Source organism: Rhipicephalus microplus, chromosome 10 (genome assembly GCF_043290135.1).
Source record: "Rhipicephalus microplus isolate Deutch F79 chromosome 10, USDA_Rmic, whole genome shotgun sequence".
Taxonomy (NCBI): domain Eukaryota; kingdom Metazoa; phylum Arthropoda; class Arachnida; order Ixodida; family Ixodidae; genus Rhipicephalus; species Rhipicephalus microplus.
In genome coordinates, this window is record NC_134709.1 from 15,842,424 (window position 1) to 15,863,086 (window position 20,663).

The 20,663-nt window shown below is 41.1% G+C and overlaps 1 protein-coding gene across 1 annotated transcript; it reads right to left on the minus strand.

Annotated features, from left to right (window-relative positions):
• Positions 1-1,680: 1,680 nt before the first annotated feature.
• On the minus strand, positions 1,681-20,217 carry Bap55 (Brahma associated protein 55kD). The gene is made up of 13 exons (XM_037431736.2): positions 20,063-20,217; positions 18,474-18,550; positions 17,525-17,705; positions 15,842-15,942; positions 13,556-13,748; positions 11,922-12,028; positions 10,143-10,232; positions 8,785-8,846; positions 6,195-6,309; positions 5,606-5,686; positions 5,395-5,490; positions 3,542-3,628; positions 1,681-1,931 (listed from the first exon to the last, which is right to left on the minus strand). Exons 1-13 carry the CDS (start codon positions 20,085-20,087, stop codon positions 1,851-1,853), a joined length of 1,296 nt encoding a protein of 431 aa, XP_037287633.1. The 5' UTR covers positions 20,088-20,217; the 3' UTR covers positions 1,681-1,850.
• Positions 20,218-20,663: the final 446 nt, after the last annotated feature.

Consider the following 20,663-nt stretch of genomic DNA (forward strand, 5'->3'; position numbering starts at 1 on the left):
CGATAGCGTGGTGAGATTTTTTTTTGGGGGGGGGGGGGGGTCAGCTATGTTAATTATGTATGTTCGTGCATGTGTCAGTGTGTGCGCGTGCATATTTACGCAAGCAAATTTGAAAATTTCAGGAGGCGAGGGTATGACCTCCCCTCCCCCCACTGCCCTTCCCTGGCGTATCTGCATTCATGATGGGAGAGCAGAAGTGGAACTTAATTCCGTTCGCGCACAACGGGCCGGTGACACTACAAGGAGGAATCGCGGTTGGAAAACACGTGATGACATGCAGTAGTCTCTATTCGCTTGATTGATTTATATGTGGAGTTTAACGCTCCAAAATCACCAGATGATTATGAGAGACGCCGTAGTGGAGGGCTCCGGAAATTTCGACCACTTGGGATTCTTTAACGTGCACCCAAATCTGAGCACACGGGCATACAGCATTTCCGCTTCCATCAGGAATGCAGCCGCCGCAACAGGGATTCGATCCCGCGACCTGCGGGTCAGCGGCCGAGTAACTTTCTATTCGCTACCCGTGACGTCTTCCAAATCACACTGCCCGTTCCCCGAAATACACGGGAAACACCCTTTCCGGGAAAAAAAGCCGAATGGTTGTTCGATGTAGCCGTAGATATTCCTATTCACTGACGATAAAGCACTGCCGTGATCGAAAATAGTTCGATAGAGTGGATAATTATGTTTACCCGAGTTCAAAGTAGTGCCCACTGTGAAAATCATACGTCCGCAGCATGGATCGAACCGGCGACTTTCGGGTCAGCAGCCGAGCATGTAGGCGCGTAGTGATCAGCAAACCTTCGTTGTAAAATAACTCGAGTGGTTTCTTGCGCTTAGTTTATTTCCAGTAAAACGCTACTTTAAATTCGTCAGTCTCAACAGGAATACAATTTGCTTCGCTATGGCAATGCCTAACTGTAGTTTAACAACAGAATTAGGGCTTCAGACAATAGCTTACCACAATAATTAAAAAAGAAACGGTTAATCAAGATAGCTTTCTACTTCCTTCATAAAAGTGATGCAAATCATCAATCTTATGTTGAAATGTTGATCAGTTTAATGGCAGGCAGTTTATTGATCGCTCCAAACAATGTCTGAAGTTTTGAAACTATTCATGGCTATTCAGAAGCTGCGCCATTTGTGGCTAGGGTTGGGATCGTGGGTTCGATTCCGCAGTGCTGGTTTCGGCCACAATAAAAGCCGTCAGGTGCGAACTAGCATAAATCATATTCATTAAAAGGACTTCCACATCCACATTTTACTGCTGTTGCTTTACTATACACAGGCATAGGCAATTAATTTCCAAAACTGGTACAAAACACGGCATAGTCAACACAGTTAATGTTTTGGAAAGCAGTCAGCATGTATAATTGCTGCTAATAAAAATTAAATGAAAATGAAGTAAGACTATTTCCATATCTTATTTAAAATGACTCTGGGCAGCTGGTCTTCATTTTATATATATCAGCTTCGATGCATTGACTGCAATGTAATAAAACTTGGGGGTGCAAATTCACACTTTTCCACACCCCTCACGGATTAAGGAAGTACTTATTGCCAATTAACTTGAAGCACTCAACTACGTTGTCTCTGCCAGACCCCACATTGCTTTGGGGAATGCCAAGCTCAATCTACTGAACGATCGGTCACAGTATTAGCACAGTGAGCACTCCGCAGCAAGAAAGAACCATTTTATTCGAAATGGTGTCAATCTCGGGTCGTCTACAGTATGTACAAATGAAACACAATAGTTCAACATGGGGGAAGGGGGAGAGGGGTGGCACATCCTTCTGCCTTTAAGTGTTCCTCTTTCTCTCAATCTCCAGGAGCTCACTCCTTTACCTTCACGGGCACTTCCTTTCCACCTGAGACTTGCCGCCTTCATCGTACTCCTGCTTAGAAATCCACATCTGCTGGAACGTACCCTGGAATCAAGGAAGCAGCAGGTAAACAATGCAGTCCGAGAGAAGAGCCAGATATACAGCAAGAAGAAGGCTTCAAGTGATGCAAAGGCACACTAAAGTAAATCAAATTAGTCTAAACACTCAAACCTTGTTATAACAAAGTCACACCTGTCACGAAAATAATTTGCTATATCCGATAATTCGTTATAAAACATATTTGTAGCACTGTACCCGTGGCTGAGTCATTCATTTACTTTGTTATAACCAATAATTTATTATAGCTGGGTTAGTAATATTGAGGGTTGAGTGTACTAATAAATTGTACTAGAATAAAAACCTCAGTGTCAATAATTTCATCATCATGAATTCATTATTGGATCACCAAATCAATACAAAAATTTCACTTTTACATTTGCTGCCGAAATCTCAGATGGCAATGTCGCAGATTTCAATGTGGTTTCGTCTTTTCTTTTTTAACCGAGATTTTCTCTACAAAATTTCCTGAAACATGGTACGTTAAGCTTCTGGCTACATTAGAAAACAACATTTGAAAACATTTTACCTTAGAACACAACAGGAATACAAAACACATTATAGAATTTTTTCGAAAAAAAAAAAAAAAGTCTCGCTTTTTTGACCCGCATCTCTCCTTGAATGGAACTGTCTATAATAGGCTTGGTTCTGCACTTGAACTCTGCGCCCCTGTTTATGTCTCGGTAAGCGAAACACATTTTCCTGGCGCCTGTAGGATTCGTTTAACAGTAGTCTGTTGAATACCGCAGCCGAGGCACTGTGCAATATTCACATAACAAATGCCAGCCTTTCTTGTTTTTGTCCTTTCCTTACTAGTTTGCTCTCGCATGGATTCTCAGTGGTAGCAAAGCGTATGACTTCAAATCTCGCTCGACGCAAAGTTTGTTAAAAAGAAATGAGCCCTGCCCTTCGCATAGAAATCTCAACCATTTTCATGCCAAGCGGCCGTTTTATACTTCGCAACTGCCAATGAATGATCCACGCGCTGAATTTATTACTTTATGATGCCCAAACCTGGTTAAGCGCACCTAAAGAAACTAAAGCAAAATAACATTTTATTTCAAAGTAAAAGATCAATGCCTGAGAATGAGTATATCTTCAATATCATACACGGCACTATTACACTTAAACCTCAATATAGTGAACCTGGATATAACGAAATATCAGGTATAACAAAGTAAACAAGGAATAGTCTTGCAATAGACATAGTGGTAGGAATATACCTTCATGACAAATTTTCGGATATAACAAATTTATTTTCGGCATAAGATGCAACTTTGTTGCAATGAGGTGCGAATGCACATTGAGAAATAAGTGGCAAATTTCATTGGCAGGACAGGAGCACTCGAAAGCATGCTGAAAATGCGTTAGAGATTGCGTGTTTAACTGGTCAAACGGGAGTGGTAGCACCGTCATCCAATGGCAGAGCGAGGGGGCTTCGGCTGCGCCGAGAGCATCCAGGAGCAGTTTGAAATTCCCTCACTTGAAATGCTATTTCAACTACCCTCGTCTCCTTTACATTCGCCCTTAGCGTGTCTTTAAAATGGGAAAGCAGTCTGAAAGAGCTGCATAGGTAGATGACAAGGGCTCGGGCTCACCAGAGATGCCAGGATGGATCCACCGATCCAGGCGCCAAATCTCCTCTCGGCAGTTCCGTTTGTGCTGATGATCTTTAACCTCATGCTCTGAAAGTAGTTGTGTCACATCAGATAACACAGTAGCTCTATTCTGAGGGCCATTCAAAAGAGAACACTGGTTTATTATTAATAATGCTCAGGGTAGTGACCTGAAGGAATGAACCACTAGAGCTGAGCAAAAGCTTGCCCTCCACTAACAGCAGCTGAGATTATGCGCTTCTTTAAACAGCGCAAGGCATTATTTCAGACCACCCCACATTATAGGCATACAAACCACGGTGGTTAAATGATCACAGTGCTCAAATGCTGACACTAAGGTCGTGGTATTGAATCTTAGCCACAGCAGCCACATCTTCGATGGAGAAGAAAGTGCTTGGGACCTGTGTACTTGGGTACGGGTGGGCATTAAAGAAACCTAGGCAATAGAAATTTCCAAAGCCCTCTACTACAGCGTCCCTGATAACCACATCTTAGTTTTGGGACACTGAACCCCATCACTTATTATATTGAGGTTATAAAAAAATGTTTCGAAATCATTTTACTTCAACAATACAGTTCGTCATTCAAAACCACCGTGAGCTGAGCAGGATGCACTATTGTATTATACCTCGCGCGATGAGCGGACATTTGCAAACAGTTAGGCTTGTGCGAATATTCGAATGCTTTGAATATTTGAACGTATAGTTGAGCAAATTTGATTCGATTCGAATTGAAATTATCGAATATTTTCGAAGTATTCATAATGAACGAATAAATGTATATTAGTCCGCATGTACCCGCCTGTAAAGGTGGTTTCACTAGAATGTCGGTGTACTAAACCGTGAAAACACCTATTCAGGGAAAATTCGCTTTGCTGCGAAGCCCCCTTCAAATTTAAGGGGGCCCTGCAACACTTACTGAGCATGGTCAGAAAACGCTACCAATCGGTAGTCGAGGCTATTTGCTTTCTTCTCTCGGTAAATGACACTACAAGCTCAAAAATCACTTGTCACAGTCAAGAAGAAATATACGGCTCTGGTCACAGCTATTAGTTGATTTGAGCATAATGCACTCGTCGTTACTGGGGCCGCCACGGGATGCCGCTGCTTGTCCACAAGAACATGCGCGATCGCACTGAAAGACCACGTATTCGAAAAAAAAAAAAGAGTGGTGCTCAAGATCACGAGGTGCGTGTGATGTACTTTCTTTCGCCGTGCCATTCCTCCCCGCTTAGCTTCCAGCTAATTCGTCGGGATGAGAAGAGAGAAAGCAATTGCAGCGTGCGACAAATTTTGAGAACTCCGCTCATACCGGACTGATTCTAGAAAGTATGTGGCGGTGAATTCGTGAAGCAACAAGCATGTTTACTCGATCCATGGCTACTTGAAAAAGTGTTGCAGGACCTCTTTAACAGAACAGGTTACCCTCAGGTCAATTCTTCATTTTATTAAGCTTGCTATGATGGCTTATATGCTCCAAGTATAATAAATTTTCAAACATTAAGTATCTTACAGGTTATCACTTGCACCCTACCAAAACTACTACTCAAGGTTGTTTCGACTTCCTTTGAATGAAAAAAAAAAGCATTTGCATACAGCCCCTATTTCAATTCAAAAGAAAGATTGTGCAGGTTAGTTAGGTCATGATGAATATTCCCATTCTTTCATATGTCTTACATACCATTCAAATTCGATTCGAAATTATTTGACCAAAATCACTATTCACTTTGAACCTAAAATGTACTATTCGCACAAGCCTACAAACAGTGTTCAGAGCCTACAGCACAAACATTCAATGAGTAACTCTAAGCAAATCATCGAGGAGATTCGACTCACAGGCGGAGTCTTGGCAGACAGGTCACGATTCAGCCTTTCGGTAAAACCTTGCAGAAGGGTGTTGCCTCCCGTGATTGTGACACTTCCGTACAAACTCTGGTTAACGATTAAAAAAAAAGTGTCACGGCTCATGTCATTGCAGTCTTACTTTATCACAGGTGGAAATGTTACGCATAATGAATTGAAAGGCGGTCAATTGAAATACACCTACGGGCCGTATGTCAATGTCGCACATGCCGACACTGGTTGTGACCACTTGCGCCACGCCCATCATAGTCTGACCGGGTGCACTCTGCAAAAGTGTAAAAAATAAACAACAAATTAAAATGCAAATAAATGTGAAATAGAAATTAGGCGAAAGATTGAGGGTTTTCTATTGAAAATATTTTAAATGCTTTAGTGAGGCCACACAGGACCAATTTAAATAAAATAGAATCTGAGGGGAAAAGCTCCATTTTCCTTATTTGAGGCTTTGGAAATTTCGTAAAATTTCTAAAATTGGTCAATTAAATAAAAAATGGAGCAATAGGTATAAATACAAAGGTTGATTAGGAACCAAATCTTTTAATTTAACGGTTTCAATTAGTCCTCTGGGTCAATAAAAAAACATGCTGTTATCATGAAGCAGTAATGCAAAGCTCTGCATTTCCAGAGGTGCCGCATGAAAGCTGTTGGAGCAAGAAGTTCCCAATCAGTGGCATGACCTCAAGCATAAGCCATTGTTGCTACATATCATGATGAGTCATCGGTCTCCACTGGCCAACAATGTCCAGTGGTTTTTTTAGGGCTGCTCAACTTGCCTTGATTGTTGATGGATCGAAGAGAGATTCGGGGATGAGGAATCGCTCTGAGCCAAAGTCCTGGTTGTAGCCGTTGGGGAATTCGTAATGCACTGTGGGCATGTTTTCCACTGTCCTGGTACACAATCGGCAGAGCGAGAAAAATAAATATGCATGCTTACATAATACATACGTACACTCATATTTTGATGTACCAAACAGAGATATAACAAATTATCAGTTGTAATGAAGTAAATGTCACTATGATATATAAGTCACAAGTCTTGCCACAGTGTTATGAATATAAATTTATGATGAATTTTTGCCTATAATGAGGGTATTTTGGTGTAACCTGCAAGTTTGTTACAACGAGGTGTGCAGTGGTGATAGAACGAAACGCGAACAGGGCAGCACGGTGTTTTCATCACCATACGTCCTTGGTGGCAACAAAACGATGCTAGTGAAATCCTTGATTTCATCATGGATGACTGCAATGGCTTCTTATAACCATCCATCCCACAGCCGCTTGAAAAGAAGCACGAAATAGCAGATGTAAAAGCCACAATGTTCGCCTTGCTTTCCATCGCCCATGTACATACATACATACATGCACCCATACATACACACATACAAGCTGAATTTGGTCAACGATCATTAGAAATGATGCACGAAGTTCAAAGATTACGGTGGTCATGTTTAATGAACTGCAAGTTTCACAATGCTACTCTGTTAATCTTGATCTGGTGCTTCGGTATTTCTGGGAACCACTGCAGAGGTAGTGGTTACACAGTAAGAGGAAGGGCTGATATGCGTACATAAGACATGCCATTTAATTGCAACAACTATTTGGCGGGGGAGGGGGGGATAAATAAACCAAACAGTCCAAGACTTCCTTACTTAAACTCCTGAATGCGCACGAAACATCACGTCATCCTGCATGCAACAGAGCGCCCAACGTACGATAACTACTATAACTGCTCAAGTTATGAATAAAACAGCTGCACCTACAAGTTGAGCCCTACTACCTAATTCAGTTAGCAGTGATTAGTAGGCGACACAAAGGTTACAGCCAAGGACTGAAAAATATAGCAGTACCTGTAGCTGTGAGCATACTCAGCAAACTACGAATAATGCCTAAAATGTATTGGTGTATTGTTTACCCAAACTTTTGACTTGCTGCCACATCAAATAGTGCTAACCGAGTCAATTTGCAAAAGTGAGAATTCGTTGCAAGCAGTGCATGTGTGATTTAAGGACACAAGCGTTCGTCATGCAAGAACACTTTGCAGAATGCACCTTTAATGTGGAAGTCACACACAAGAGACTGAGGATTGTGTAACAGCACTATTACAAAATTCTGTGATTTCCAACTGTACACCACCCTTTGAATGCAAGAGAAGTGCACTCTTTGTGGACCTTGATACCAGAGACAAAATAAATGAATAAATCAGCTAGAATCCAAGAAATACAAATTATGTCTTCAGATTTTGTGTGTGCCGTTTCAGCTGTCTTTCTGGAAAAACAAAAAAGGCGCTTAGAAAATAAAACCTCTTTTGTTGGCCTTGTGGTATACTCATCAGCCTCTAAAAGTAATGAGCACATTGGCTTACCGCAATCAATATGTCTGCTTAATTCTGCAGAGGGGAAGCCATCCTAATGCACTATAGACATCAACACTTTCGAGACTATGCTTGCTTTCATGTTTTTCACGCTACCCACGAGGTTCGGTCAGCAAGGTGTGTAAATCAGCGAGTCTCACACTTTGATTTCGTGATACTAAACCTGGCCTCCGCAACTGGCTTTGGCTGCGCACTAACGCAACTAACTGCAGAGGCCACACTTTGAAAACACAGAGACGCTAAACGATCCAGAGAAACTTGTTCACAGGCATATAAGTAATGGGGTTTGAGTATTTCTAAGGCACCTTCATTTATTACAAAGCCTTTTAAGAAAAAAAAATTAAAAATCACATTATGGGTGACAAAACTATTGAACTATTTCTTGATGTGAATGCATTGACTGCAAAAACTGTTTCTAGCTTACACAGCATTGCACCTGATGAATGAAACGAAATATAGTTCGACACGTGCAGTGCAGAGGAGCTTTCATCGAAAGAACTTGGTATTTAGATTTTTTAAATTTACATACATTGAAATTCCTCTGACAAAAGACAGCACCTAATATATCTGCTATGACCACGCATAAAGGCTTTCATCACAGTTATTCAATCATATGAGTTGCAAAACTCCCTATAAGCTTCATGTATCGAAATCCTGACGCGCCATTGGCCAACGTATCGGGTGTGTGCAGATTGTTGCGCAACATGTTGATCAGCACACCAGCTATTAAACGCACTGTTTCTTTTGGTGTCGCCGCTCCCAGATGGCGTGACAGTCTGCTAACTCCCACAAAATCGGGCCTATTGCGTGTCCCATATTTGGACGATTGTTATAGCACGAGAACAGAACGACGACAAAGAGACAAGAAGAAGTTCTCATGCTATATCAATCGTCATGTCATACCAACTAGCCTAAACCGCCACGCTTCCAATTTTGGAACGCAGTTTTGCATGATTGAATAACTGTGGGTTTTCATGGAAGCAGCAACTTACTCTTTGTCATAAGGAGAGTCTAGAACTTGAAGAACGGAGCTCTGGAAATCTTGGATAACCTCCTGAAAAATGGAAAAATTGCCTCCCTTTGGTAGTCCTTCACGCGACTACCCAGCTTGATGATATTGCCATTGTTTTATGTCATCCATTCCCGTCCACGTTATTGATCACTCTCATATTTACAAGGCTTGAGTGCACATTCGAGCAGTTAGACTATTCGAATAGATATGACAATATTATAATTCCTCTATTCAAATTTACACTATCAGAAATTTCAAAGTATTAGAAATGAACACATAAGTGTATATTGATTCACATGGAATCCTTGGTAAAGGTGGTTTCACTGCAGTAGAAGAGTGTGAAGCCGTGAATATTCAGAAAAAAATCTGCACTACATATTACCCTCACATGGATCCATCAGTTTTATTGTTTAAATGCTTGTTATGCTGGCTTATACACTCTCAGTATTGTAAAGCTTAAACCGTAACTTATTTTACAGGTTATCACTAGCATTCCACCAAAAATTGAATTCTGCTACTATTCAAAGTTGCTTCAACTTGCCTTTGAACCACTAAATGTAATTGAATGTAATTGAACATGCTTCGTTAAAAAAATATCGTGCGAGTTACTAGGGTCATAAGAAATATGCTCATTTTCTTTATAACTGTGATAAATACTATCTGAATTCAATTAATTATTTGACGATACCACAATTCACTTCGGATTTGCTTCAAATCTAAAGTTCGCACAAGCCTATAATTTACTTTTCCTTCTTCAAGGTAACCAATACTGTCACGTCATGACGGTGCAGACAGTGGGTTCAACACAAGACTTTTTATTTGGAGGAACCGATTTCGACACTACACTATCACATTTGTAGTGACAGTTAATAACCATGCCATGTTTTGGGGGGCTGGTACACAAACAATAAAGCAAAGCGACACAATGTCGCATGGCAAGCACTCGTGTGACAAAACACTCGCCCTTTTGGAATGCTATAAGGTTAGTCCAATAACGAGGTACTTCCCAGCTTTTATTATAACAACACAAAATAAATACCACGATAGGGTGCCCTAAGGTTACACATTGTCATGCGGGCCTACTTTATGCAAAGTAGTGTCAGGCCTTGTTATCACAAAGTTGATATCCTTACTACGATTAAAATTCAGGACAGGTATATGTTCACCGCATGTTCATATTGTGCATGATGTGTACTATGCTTACATTCATTTTTATACTTACTATATTACACCACGCAGGAGTCAATTACACATCCTATTTAAAGAGAAAAACATCGCTTAAACACTACACAGTAACTGCAATGCGAGTTTGAGCCTCGAAGGCTAAGTGCATCTCACCTTGACCATGTAGTTGTGCCACGACTTGGTCACTTCAGGCAAATTGTTCTTTTTCGTCCACTTGGGCGTCTCTCCTTCCTTGACGGCCTCCTGCAAAGGTGTTCCAACGGTTTACCTCACAGAGGTAAACTAAGGTTCCTAAAGAATTCTTGTGTACTAGTAAACATAAATCTACTAGGGTGACTAGGTGACAAGCGCACATAATTTGTGGTGGGTTAGCAAACCAGACAGCAAACTCGCGAAGGTACTGTAAAATGCCAGAACCTTCGCTAAGTGCTTTGAAAGTGACAACACTTTGGTAACATGAACGAAACAGCATAAGCTGTAGCTTAATCAAAAGCTTGCAGGATGATGCTGGAAAAAGAAAAGGCAACCATTCCCTCTAAGAAAAAAAAAAGGAGAAGTGTTCAGACATAGGAGAAATAGGACAGAATGGTGAACTTTGATAAAAACTGAAATTCACCCTCGGGGGGTAAAAAGCTGTAAAAATCCATTCATACATTTATAGACAACCATGGCTTAACAATGTCCCCTCTGAGAAAATAGAAAATATGATTACACTTGCGATTACATGCAAAATGCAACAATACTTGCATAATGCATTGATAGGAAGGCAGCAAACTATAGAAAACCTATTCAGTAATACTATTTATTACTGTTAGGTGATTAGGGAATTAAATGTCAAGTACATTTTTTGGACCAACTGAAAGTGTGAAGCTTATTAAATAGAGCATATAATGTCCATCTGGACACATGGATCAAATGTACATTAATGAGAGTCTCTTCCAACATTCACAGCCACTTTCCACACAATTCTTTACTGTAACAATGTGCCTGCACAAGGCACCTGAGCACATCAGCAAGAAAGCTCGTGTGCCCTGCTGGTGCTTTTTTTTTTTTTTTTCACGTTTGCCTTTGAGAGCCATCTAAAGGTTGGCAATCGGTAACAATACATAAGCGGCAATGCTGATTCTGTTTCACTGTATGGAAGCTTCATAAACTGACTACACTGAAACCTCATTATAACAAAGTTACATCTCACACAAAAATAAGTTAGTTATATCCGAGAGTTCGTTATAAAGATATATTCCTGACACTACATCTAATGCAAGACTTCTTTTCATTTATGTTATAACCGACATTTCGTAATATCCAAGTTCGTTATATTCAGGTTTGAGTGTATATTCAATGAAAACGTGCTACTGTAAGCGCTGTTGGTGGAAAAGGCTGCGCAAGTGGGTGTAAGTGTTGTGCCGTCGCAGCTCGTCGACAGTAGGCTGTTACAGGCAACACAAAGTAAAAATGATTACCCACAACACACAGGTCATGACACTGCTGGAACTTAAACAAGACAGGTGCTTCAGCCAGACATCTCGAGCAAAAACACGTGAACCGAGCTTGCGCTCTATAGTCGAATACAGCTTTAGATGTCCCCGGCATTTCCTTCTCAATGTCATGCTGGAGTGCGGGCCCGCTCTCCAGTATGACATGAGCCGAACAGCCACTAGCCCAGCCGGGACCATCTTTTTCTTCGCGAAGGGGATCAGCTGCCACACTTCGGTCATACGGACAAGGCCTTTATGGACTTCCCAAGTCGTATCCAACTATACTTCTTGTTTGCGGTCATTCACCGTGATGGCCTGAATTTCGAAACGAAGAGTAAACATGCAACAGGAATAATCAGATAGAAACCCAACGAGACTTTGTTGGCACACACTCTACTACAGCTGTGTGAGAGGACTTATAGCGACCAAAAGAAAAGCCTAGGCAACATTATACCTTGCCGGCCAGCATGTACGTTGGGACGATGTCGACGCCCTGCTCTTCGAGGAACTGCTTGCACTGCATGGTGACAAAGTCGCCGGCCAGCGGCGATTTGACGACAGCTGGAAAGAGTGAGAATGGTACTCTTATGCAGTGCTTACTAAGTACGGCATGACAGCTGCAGAACTATGCGGTCCCGATGCCCACTATGCGGGTGATCATTTCAAACTGCAGTTGCGCCCCGATATATCTAATCAGAAGGTGATCACAAAAGTGTTCTATATAAATGTACATATAATTCAAAATGAAAAATATTTGTGCCAAAAATGTACTCAAGGAGATTTACAAGTGTTTGACGTGCACAGTAATCTTTTATATGTGGGTTAAATATATGTGGGTTTGATTGTAATGAGACAGCGACGATACAACACAAAAGTACATGAGCATTTGCACTGACACCAAGTGCACAGTGGCAGGCCTGAAATGTAAACTAAAAAGCAATTGCACTCTATTATGATTACTTGTTTCTAGCAATATTAAAAAGCGCACACTGTCATTCCTATAATTAATCGGTGGTTGCTGGTATGTTCAAAAAGGCATGGTGTCAAGAATAAATGCACTAGCTACTTGGTGTAGTAACTAAGAATAGTAAAAGCAGCAGATACGTTAGGAAATACACATTTGAAATTCACAATTAATGGGGTTCAACGTTTCAAAGCCACACATACGATTGTGAGAGACACCAAGAATATTTAACTTCAATTGCCATTAACTGACATAAATCACTTCCTGCCCCTATATAGTGAAGCGTGTTTTTTATTTCAACATAGAGAGAATCCAAAATCACCCAGAACTCAAAGAGAACACGGAGGCTTTCAAGTATTCAGCAAAGATTGGAAAAGGCATGTCAACCCTAACCAATGTTTTGACAAAAAGGCTCATTGTTGTCAGGACACAAAGACAGGTTCTTGGCAGGAAAGCTACCATTGACCAACCTTGATAACATCAGGAGTGTACTTGTTTTTGCTTGTCACTGCTTTGCTTTCATTCAAATTTGTGAGAAGCTGTTATATTTTGGTGTGCATCACTGAATCAAATGCTAGACATTCTTGCTTACAGAGCTCACACAGCAATGAAATCAATACACCTGTTTTAGGCAGTAAAAATGTTGTTGCAGAGCTAGTTGATCTATCAATGAATGAATAAATGAATCAATCAAAATGGACATGTCCTGAGTTCGTGATGATGGTCAAAACAGTGCCTAAACAGTGCACAAATGAATAAAAAGTGACAAAACATTAGTATCTCACTACTTATGTCCCTGTCCATTGTTTATGCACCTTTGACAATTATCAACCATCTATAGCCTCAATTGCACCCCTATCTGAGATGATGACCGACTCTCCAGTCATCAAGATGTTTATTAATGCTTTTCATACGAATAACGCTGATCGACTGACCACATGCCATACTGAATAATGAAGACGGAAATGATTATATGTTTCTGCAAACTTGCAATGAGAACAAATCAGCTCATCAAATTAAGGACAGAAGCCGGTGTGCAAAGCTGGGCAACTAGGCCTTGCAGGAGCGGCAGGAATGAAGACTACAGCGTAGATAAAACGCGGATTTAAAAAACAAAATCGCACCTTGTGTCAGAACATAGCCATCGTGCACAGGGACGGCCGAGGTCTGGCTGGCTCCGCTGTCGACAACGATGCCGGTCGAGCGTCCATTCGCAAACGCTGCTAAGACGGCGTTTTTTACGAGGAAGAATGCCGGCACGCCGTACTTTTCGAACATTATTTCAGTGAGCTTCTCCCTCTTTGTTCGGGCATTCCACTGCGAGAAATATCGTAAGTGTTTCATCTCCGCCAAAGAATTTTTCTTCCTTTCGGGCGCTGCATGCACTATGCTGAGGTGTAGCACACCGAATTCAGATTTTGAAAACAAAATCTTCAGGCACCATTAATCTAATGCAACCAACAGATGAAGCAAGGTACAAGGGACATACTTGTATGTTTTAGCTGTAGCATAGTAACTATGAAACAAATGGAAGGGAATCAAAATGGACTAAAAATCAACCGTCCACGCAGAACCCACAACCTTCGGACAACCGATTTTATACTCGAGTGGCGGGGAATCAGAGGCACTGTTCAATAGTTGTAGGTTTAGTCTATGGCTATGTCGGGTTCACTTTTAGTCCACTTTGATTTCTTTTCATTCATAACTACTTAGCTAGAGTTAAAGCATACAAATGATGTCCCAATACCTTCCTTAGTTTCACTGTCCGTCGGCTTCATTAGATTGTGTCAAAAAAAGGAATAAGCTCTCAATCAATCCCCACTCTTTTTTCGATTAGTTCTACTTCTTATTCAAGTCGGGATATTTGAACGTGTCCAGTAAAACTGAGAGGTTGATAGATGTCTTGGTGTTTGCTGTCGCCCTGAGGTTCACTGATGTCCTTATTTCTTAGTGGAATTAATTATAAATGGCGTGCGTGACCTTGAAACCTATGCAGTTCTAAAGTCCTCAAGTAAGAAAGAAACAAAGTAAAAGCTGTAAACATGCATACACATGTAAGCATCATGCACAACCCTGTGCAAATATTTGGGAATCTCGAATATTCAAAAAAAATATTAGACAATTTCATTTTGCTTCAACAACTTTACAATTTCCCAAATTTTAAAATATTAGAAATGAACAAATGATGGACGAATTTTACTGGAAGTACTCCACTTGAAAAAACAGCTTGACTGAAGCATGCAGCCACTGCGCTGTGAAGCTGCCTACTGAGGGAAAATGTGCCCTGTCACGAAGCCACACTTCATCATTAAGTGATATTATATGTCCAAGCACATTGTTTTGGTACATAAGTTTGGAACACTTCTTACAAGTTTATATGGCCTTAGTACAACAAATTTTAAAATTTACTTCAGCGCTTAAAACTTGCACCTTACCAGCATTCCAATTGTGCTGCTATTCAAGCTTGCTGAGAACCAGAAAGGTTATACACTGAAACCTCATATAAACCGAGTTGCATCTTACAAGGAAATAACTTTGTTATACTCGAGAATTCGTTATAAAGGTGTATTTATAACACTATAGCCTTTGCAAAACTATTCTTAATTTACATTGTTATAATTGATATTTCGTTATATCCAGGCTTGTTATACAGTATCGAGATTCGAGACGAGTCACGCAGGCTAAGAGACGCATATATACAGCAACATTCAGCATCAGCCAAGTTGTTACTGCAGTGTAAAATAACAGAAATATTTAAAATGTCAAAACTAAGATTGCTATTTTGTAGCACACCTTTCATAAAGCTGTACATGAAGTAAATCCATCACGTTTAGAAACATGGCTCCCGACTTGCTGAAATATGACCTCGCTTGCTCTAACCAGTGGCTGGAGTGCCCTATGCAATCCACAATTAATATACCACACTACAGTTGTATTGGGACATAAGAAGTCGAGGAGTACACACATTACAAAGTGGAAACGACAAGCACAATGTTGTGTCCACTTAGCAACTGTCGTGCCTATTTCATAGTATGTGTCCTCTCCAACTTCTGATGTCCCAGTAACTGTAGCACGCATTATTTTAATCATGCAAAACCAGCCATCCGAATACCTCACTTTGATATGCAATCAATATGTTCGTAGAAGGACTTGTTGCTGGACTTAGTCGGTGTCGGATCACATTTATAATGTAGCGCGAAAAACGACAGGACGGTTGGAAGATATGTGTGCCTTCAATTTTTTTCCATTAAAGTTGTTAGTAGCACTTGTGGTGTATCATTCTTTGTGTCCGTCTTGATATTTTTGGCGCAACATTATGAATATGACCGTACGCTTGTATTTACAGTTGACTACATACCAGCCGTTACATTCTTTTCTTCTGAACAAAACTGTTACCAAGTTGGACATACCGATGCTTCAGACATGAGTACAGGATGGAGGTGTGGCTCGGACTTGACGTGTCGGCTGTAGGTGTAGTCCAGCACTTTTTCGAACAGGTCCCAGTCCTCAACTGCAACAGAAAGTGTGTAGCGCACGTGTGGCTATGACGTCCCTTAACTGGAAGAACACATTTTATCAACAATATGCATGGCCATGAATGTTTGAAACAAGGCCCCACACTCTTCTCCTGGTGGTCGTAAGCTCGATGCTACATGCGTAACTGAAAGGCCATCAAAGTCCAGAAAAATGGCATCTCCTGAAAGTGGAAATCTGTTTAGACTGATATATATCCAATCTTTGAGAGCTCTACTTCAGTTATTCCAGTGACCATAGGCTCCTTATCAAACTGAGACATGAAGCTGAGATTCCCTCATTTAACATCTTTATGTTGGATCCCACACACCTGTACGACAGTGCAATGTCACAGGCTTCAAGGCATCTTTTCACACTTTGGCCACGCAGGCTAGACGAAATTTCCAGAAACTAGCCAGACGAGGCATAGTGTAGGTCTCAGCAGAAGCAGTAGAAAACTGCGGTGTCATGGCGAGATGATGCAAGAATTTCACTCCATCATTTCTGCCTGTGTGGTTTTGGTTTCTGAAATATTTCTGACACAACATCCTCTCACAGCAAAAGTGGCATTGTTAACATTTTTCAAGGGTAATTATTTATGTTGCAAGGGCAATAATTTTTCTTTTGAGTGTTCTTACAAAAGGCATAGCTATCTATCAGAATTTAATTGATGCATTAAAATAACTTATTTGAGAACATTTTTTTAGAACCATACACTTGAACTGAAACTGCCTACAAACTTGGAGAACTTCATGCAGTCTGCAAAAATGAGCCTTTCATCGCTTTCTCGGACCTTACTTCTCCACACCAGTGTGCAGTGAAAGCCGTCACATATTGACATGGCAGAGTCAAACCCATTACGATGACGACAAACTCAACAAGAAATTACCTTAAATGTAGAAGTTTAATAATGAATCAATTTAGACTGATCAGTGACGACAAACTCAACAAGAAATTACCTTAAATATAGACTAAAGTTTAACAATGAATCAATTTAGACTGATCAGAAATGCTCTGAAAACTATATTTGTTAGTTTCACCACCATATGTTTTATTAATAGAACAGAAAATCAATGTCAAAAGTATCATCATTAAATTTCGTGCCAAAATCTCTGCACGCAACGTCAATGATTCGAAACAGCTTTTTTTCGTATTTTGGCAACTCTGGTTCAATGAGATATCCTGAACCTTGGTATGCTATATCTCTGGACCCTGCAGGTTGTAAATGCTCACTGGGTAAGCAATTAATTACGCAGGCCCTAGTAGGTGCTGTTAGAATCTATGGTGACAAGGCGATTAATACTGGAACTTCAAGATGGCATCGTCACTAACATTTTGTTTTAGAGCATTATCTCCCTGACCAAAAGTCTTCTCGTGGCAAGTGTGGTGATTTTGGTCTTGCAAAAAAGGAATTCACAAATATTAGGAAACTTGTTTCTGTAATTACATGCATAGGGTATTACTTGTTACAAGCTTACATGTAAAAATGGTATTTCATATTTTGACTTTGCGTATCTGTGTCCACTATGATCGAAATTCAATTTTTCGCAGAAAGAGCTGACGTTGAAGTGCCAACATACCCATGCCGTCTTTGAGAAACGAGGCAGTGTCCATGTTAGCCCTTGCAACATGAATGCTAGTCGTGTCAATGAAGTACTTCTTCTGAGGAGCCGGTGCTGACGCACCGAGGTCTTTTGTTTCTGTGTCAGGTCCATCAGCCAGTAGTTCTTCTATGACTCCAACAGTACTAGGAATCTCTGCCTGAATGGGGGGAGGGGGAAAGAAAGCAACAGTTTTGCACCTCATTATTATGAAGTTGAATTCAACATGAAAAGTACTTCATGGCACTTAATATGGAACCGCATATGATGCAAAAATAACCTTGCCGTATCCTGTTCTCTTCACGAGCAAGTATTAGTAAGGTCTGTCGCAAAAGTCTTTGCAGTATTTGAAAAAATTCAGATACTATTGAGTTATCAGTGTGAGTTATGCGAGGGTGCAATTCCAGGCAAATACAACATTCGCCCTTTTATAATGTAATAAAGCGATGAAAGGAGGTCTGGAGAACTATGACGTGTTGGTGAGCGACTCTCACACGTCCTTCATATATTTCCGTCATCCTGTAACAATATTTTGTGTTCGAATACAATTGAATACAGTTTATGGTATATGTGCTTTCCTCGGTTCTTTCCAAAATGGCGATACGAATTGGGCATCCATGAGCACATTCAGAAGGTTTGCTTAGATTCATTACAGGCAAGTTTAGTTGTGCACAATTACCCGATATATTAAAACCCAAAAATAAGTGAAATGACAAGTGCACGTAGTAGAACTAATGCCGCCTTAACAAAACAGGTATTCAGATAAAGTTCAATTCGTCCTTGCCCTGGCAAAGCCAAGTTGCCATACTAAGATGCTGGCTCCAACGACTTCTTACTACTAAAGGACAACACTATTTTTCTTTAGCATAAGCTTGTCCTTCATAACCGGTATCGACTGCAAACAGGATGCCACTGGATGTGCACTTACCTTTGGAGAGTCTTCACCAGCGTATCCGGCTCGCACGGAGTAGTGTCCGAAGTCAAAGACCAAGGCTCCGACCTCATCTGAAAATATGAAAAGCGAGCATATTCACCTAATTAACCCTTTGTATGTTTGCATTGGTGTACACAAATTGCATTCGCTGGTTGTGTCGACAAGACAAGATACATCGAGACTTGAATGAAGTGAACGTGCTGCATTACAAACGTGTCTTCATTGCATTTCATGCTGATGTGTACTTTTGCATATGATTACTTTGCTGAAGGCATCACGATGCTCGACGAGCCATTCACAAGACTGCTTTCTGCAAGGCAAGTTCGAAGTATAATTTTTCTGTGCCCAAAACAAACAAAACCGAAAATTAGGCTATAAAACATTTAAATCAATGTGTTATAGTTTATAACCTTTGTTGCAATAAAATACTGGGTGCCTTTCAAAAATGTGCAAATGTGGCACATTTACAGAAAGTTCTAAAGGTACGTCACACCTGAAAGGATTACTGTCAATTTGACCAACTTGACATCAAACAACAAGGTGTTTTTCATATGGCACATTGGCCGATTCATCATATTTCGCTCTTCTGGTGGACTGAACGCTCTTATTGACTGCTGTGGATAAGGCTGCTGTAATAATTATCGGTCAGGAAGGGAATGCTACAGGTTTCCAGTTGGAGCAAATGCTTGAGATCAAGCTGTGCTTACAAATGCAGGGGTATGAATGTCATACCATCACTCGTACAAGTTTCATTTAAGTCCTCAGGATGAAAAATATCAGTATAGCCATCCTGGCGTACACTTTTAAAGTGAAGAATTGTTACAGGTAGAAACTTTACGAAGTAATCGGAATATATTTCGGTATCTGGCTTAAAAAATTGCGAAGCCCGTTATCCGAGAAGAGGAATACCGATGACATGGTACCTGATGGAAAAAATGTAGAACGCTGCTCAACCGAATCAACCGCATGTCACAGACACATGAACCTTCATCTTACGTGTAAACATGTGTATAATTGTTGGTTTTTTATGCCCATAAACCACGACATGACTAAAAAACACCGCAGTGGGGCGCTCCGGAGATTTCGACCACTTGGGGTGCACCTAAGTTTAAGCGCACGGGGGTCTCTAGTATTTTGCTTCCAACCAGCGCTCTCCGGCTCAGCCAAGCACCGAAACCACTGCGGCGGGTCGTTTAAGCATATCAGCACGTAACAAACGAGCAGGTGAAGAACATTAACGCAGTCTTAGACGTCCACATATAGGTATCTCCGAGCGCTGCTAGTACTTTTCGATCGGCGATCCTTTCATTGGATGACTATTTTGGATGAGCGGCAACGTGCCATAAGGCTGCCTTGGCGCGTATAGCAGTGGTATCACGCGGACTGCGCTACTCGGCGAAGCAATGCAGCTACTTAAGCGAGTGTCACAATTGAAAAGGCGGCCTCATGAGCTTGGCAAAAACCACCGCATGCTGTTTCCAAATGCGATCGCCATAGCGTAGGCGCACCGGCGTTGTGCGCAGCGGCGATGCGAAAGTTTAGTAAGGATGTATCGGAGTGTCCGGACGACACGCCGGGCTCACCTCCACCGTAGACACCGCCACTCATCCTGGCTCAGGCCTGTGTGAAGTAGTAAATAACGATCAACGATAAGTTTGTTGTCGCTGTTGCAATGCAACAGACCGCGGATGATTTCAACCGCGTCACATAAGATGGCGCGCGCGGCGGCGCAGCCGACGAAGTAACCGGCTTCAAGTCAATGCAAGCCGATGAACCTGAAACTACCATAGAGGAAGGAAAAAACTTCATTCATGAAAACTACGGTTATATGGCATAGAAATACATTGCTAGGCACAATAGTGTAGGCACTGCGCCGTGCTCCCGACTGGGCTGCAGAAATTAGGTGCCTTTCTCTTCTAACCACTACTACCACCACCACTATAGTGTACCACAGTGCCTGGAATATATTTACTAGCAACGTTTCTAGTAACGTTGTTTACTAGCGCCTTCCCTATTTTTCTCAAACAGAGGAAGCGCTGCTGAAACATTCATGACATAGAATTTTTTTTTTGCCTTTTTTTTAAGATCACGGTAGTAACAACATATCTAATGCATTCACGCACCACAATACTCGTTTGAACGCTCTTTGATGCTAGTATATTTATTTCAAGCAACAGTTTGAAA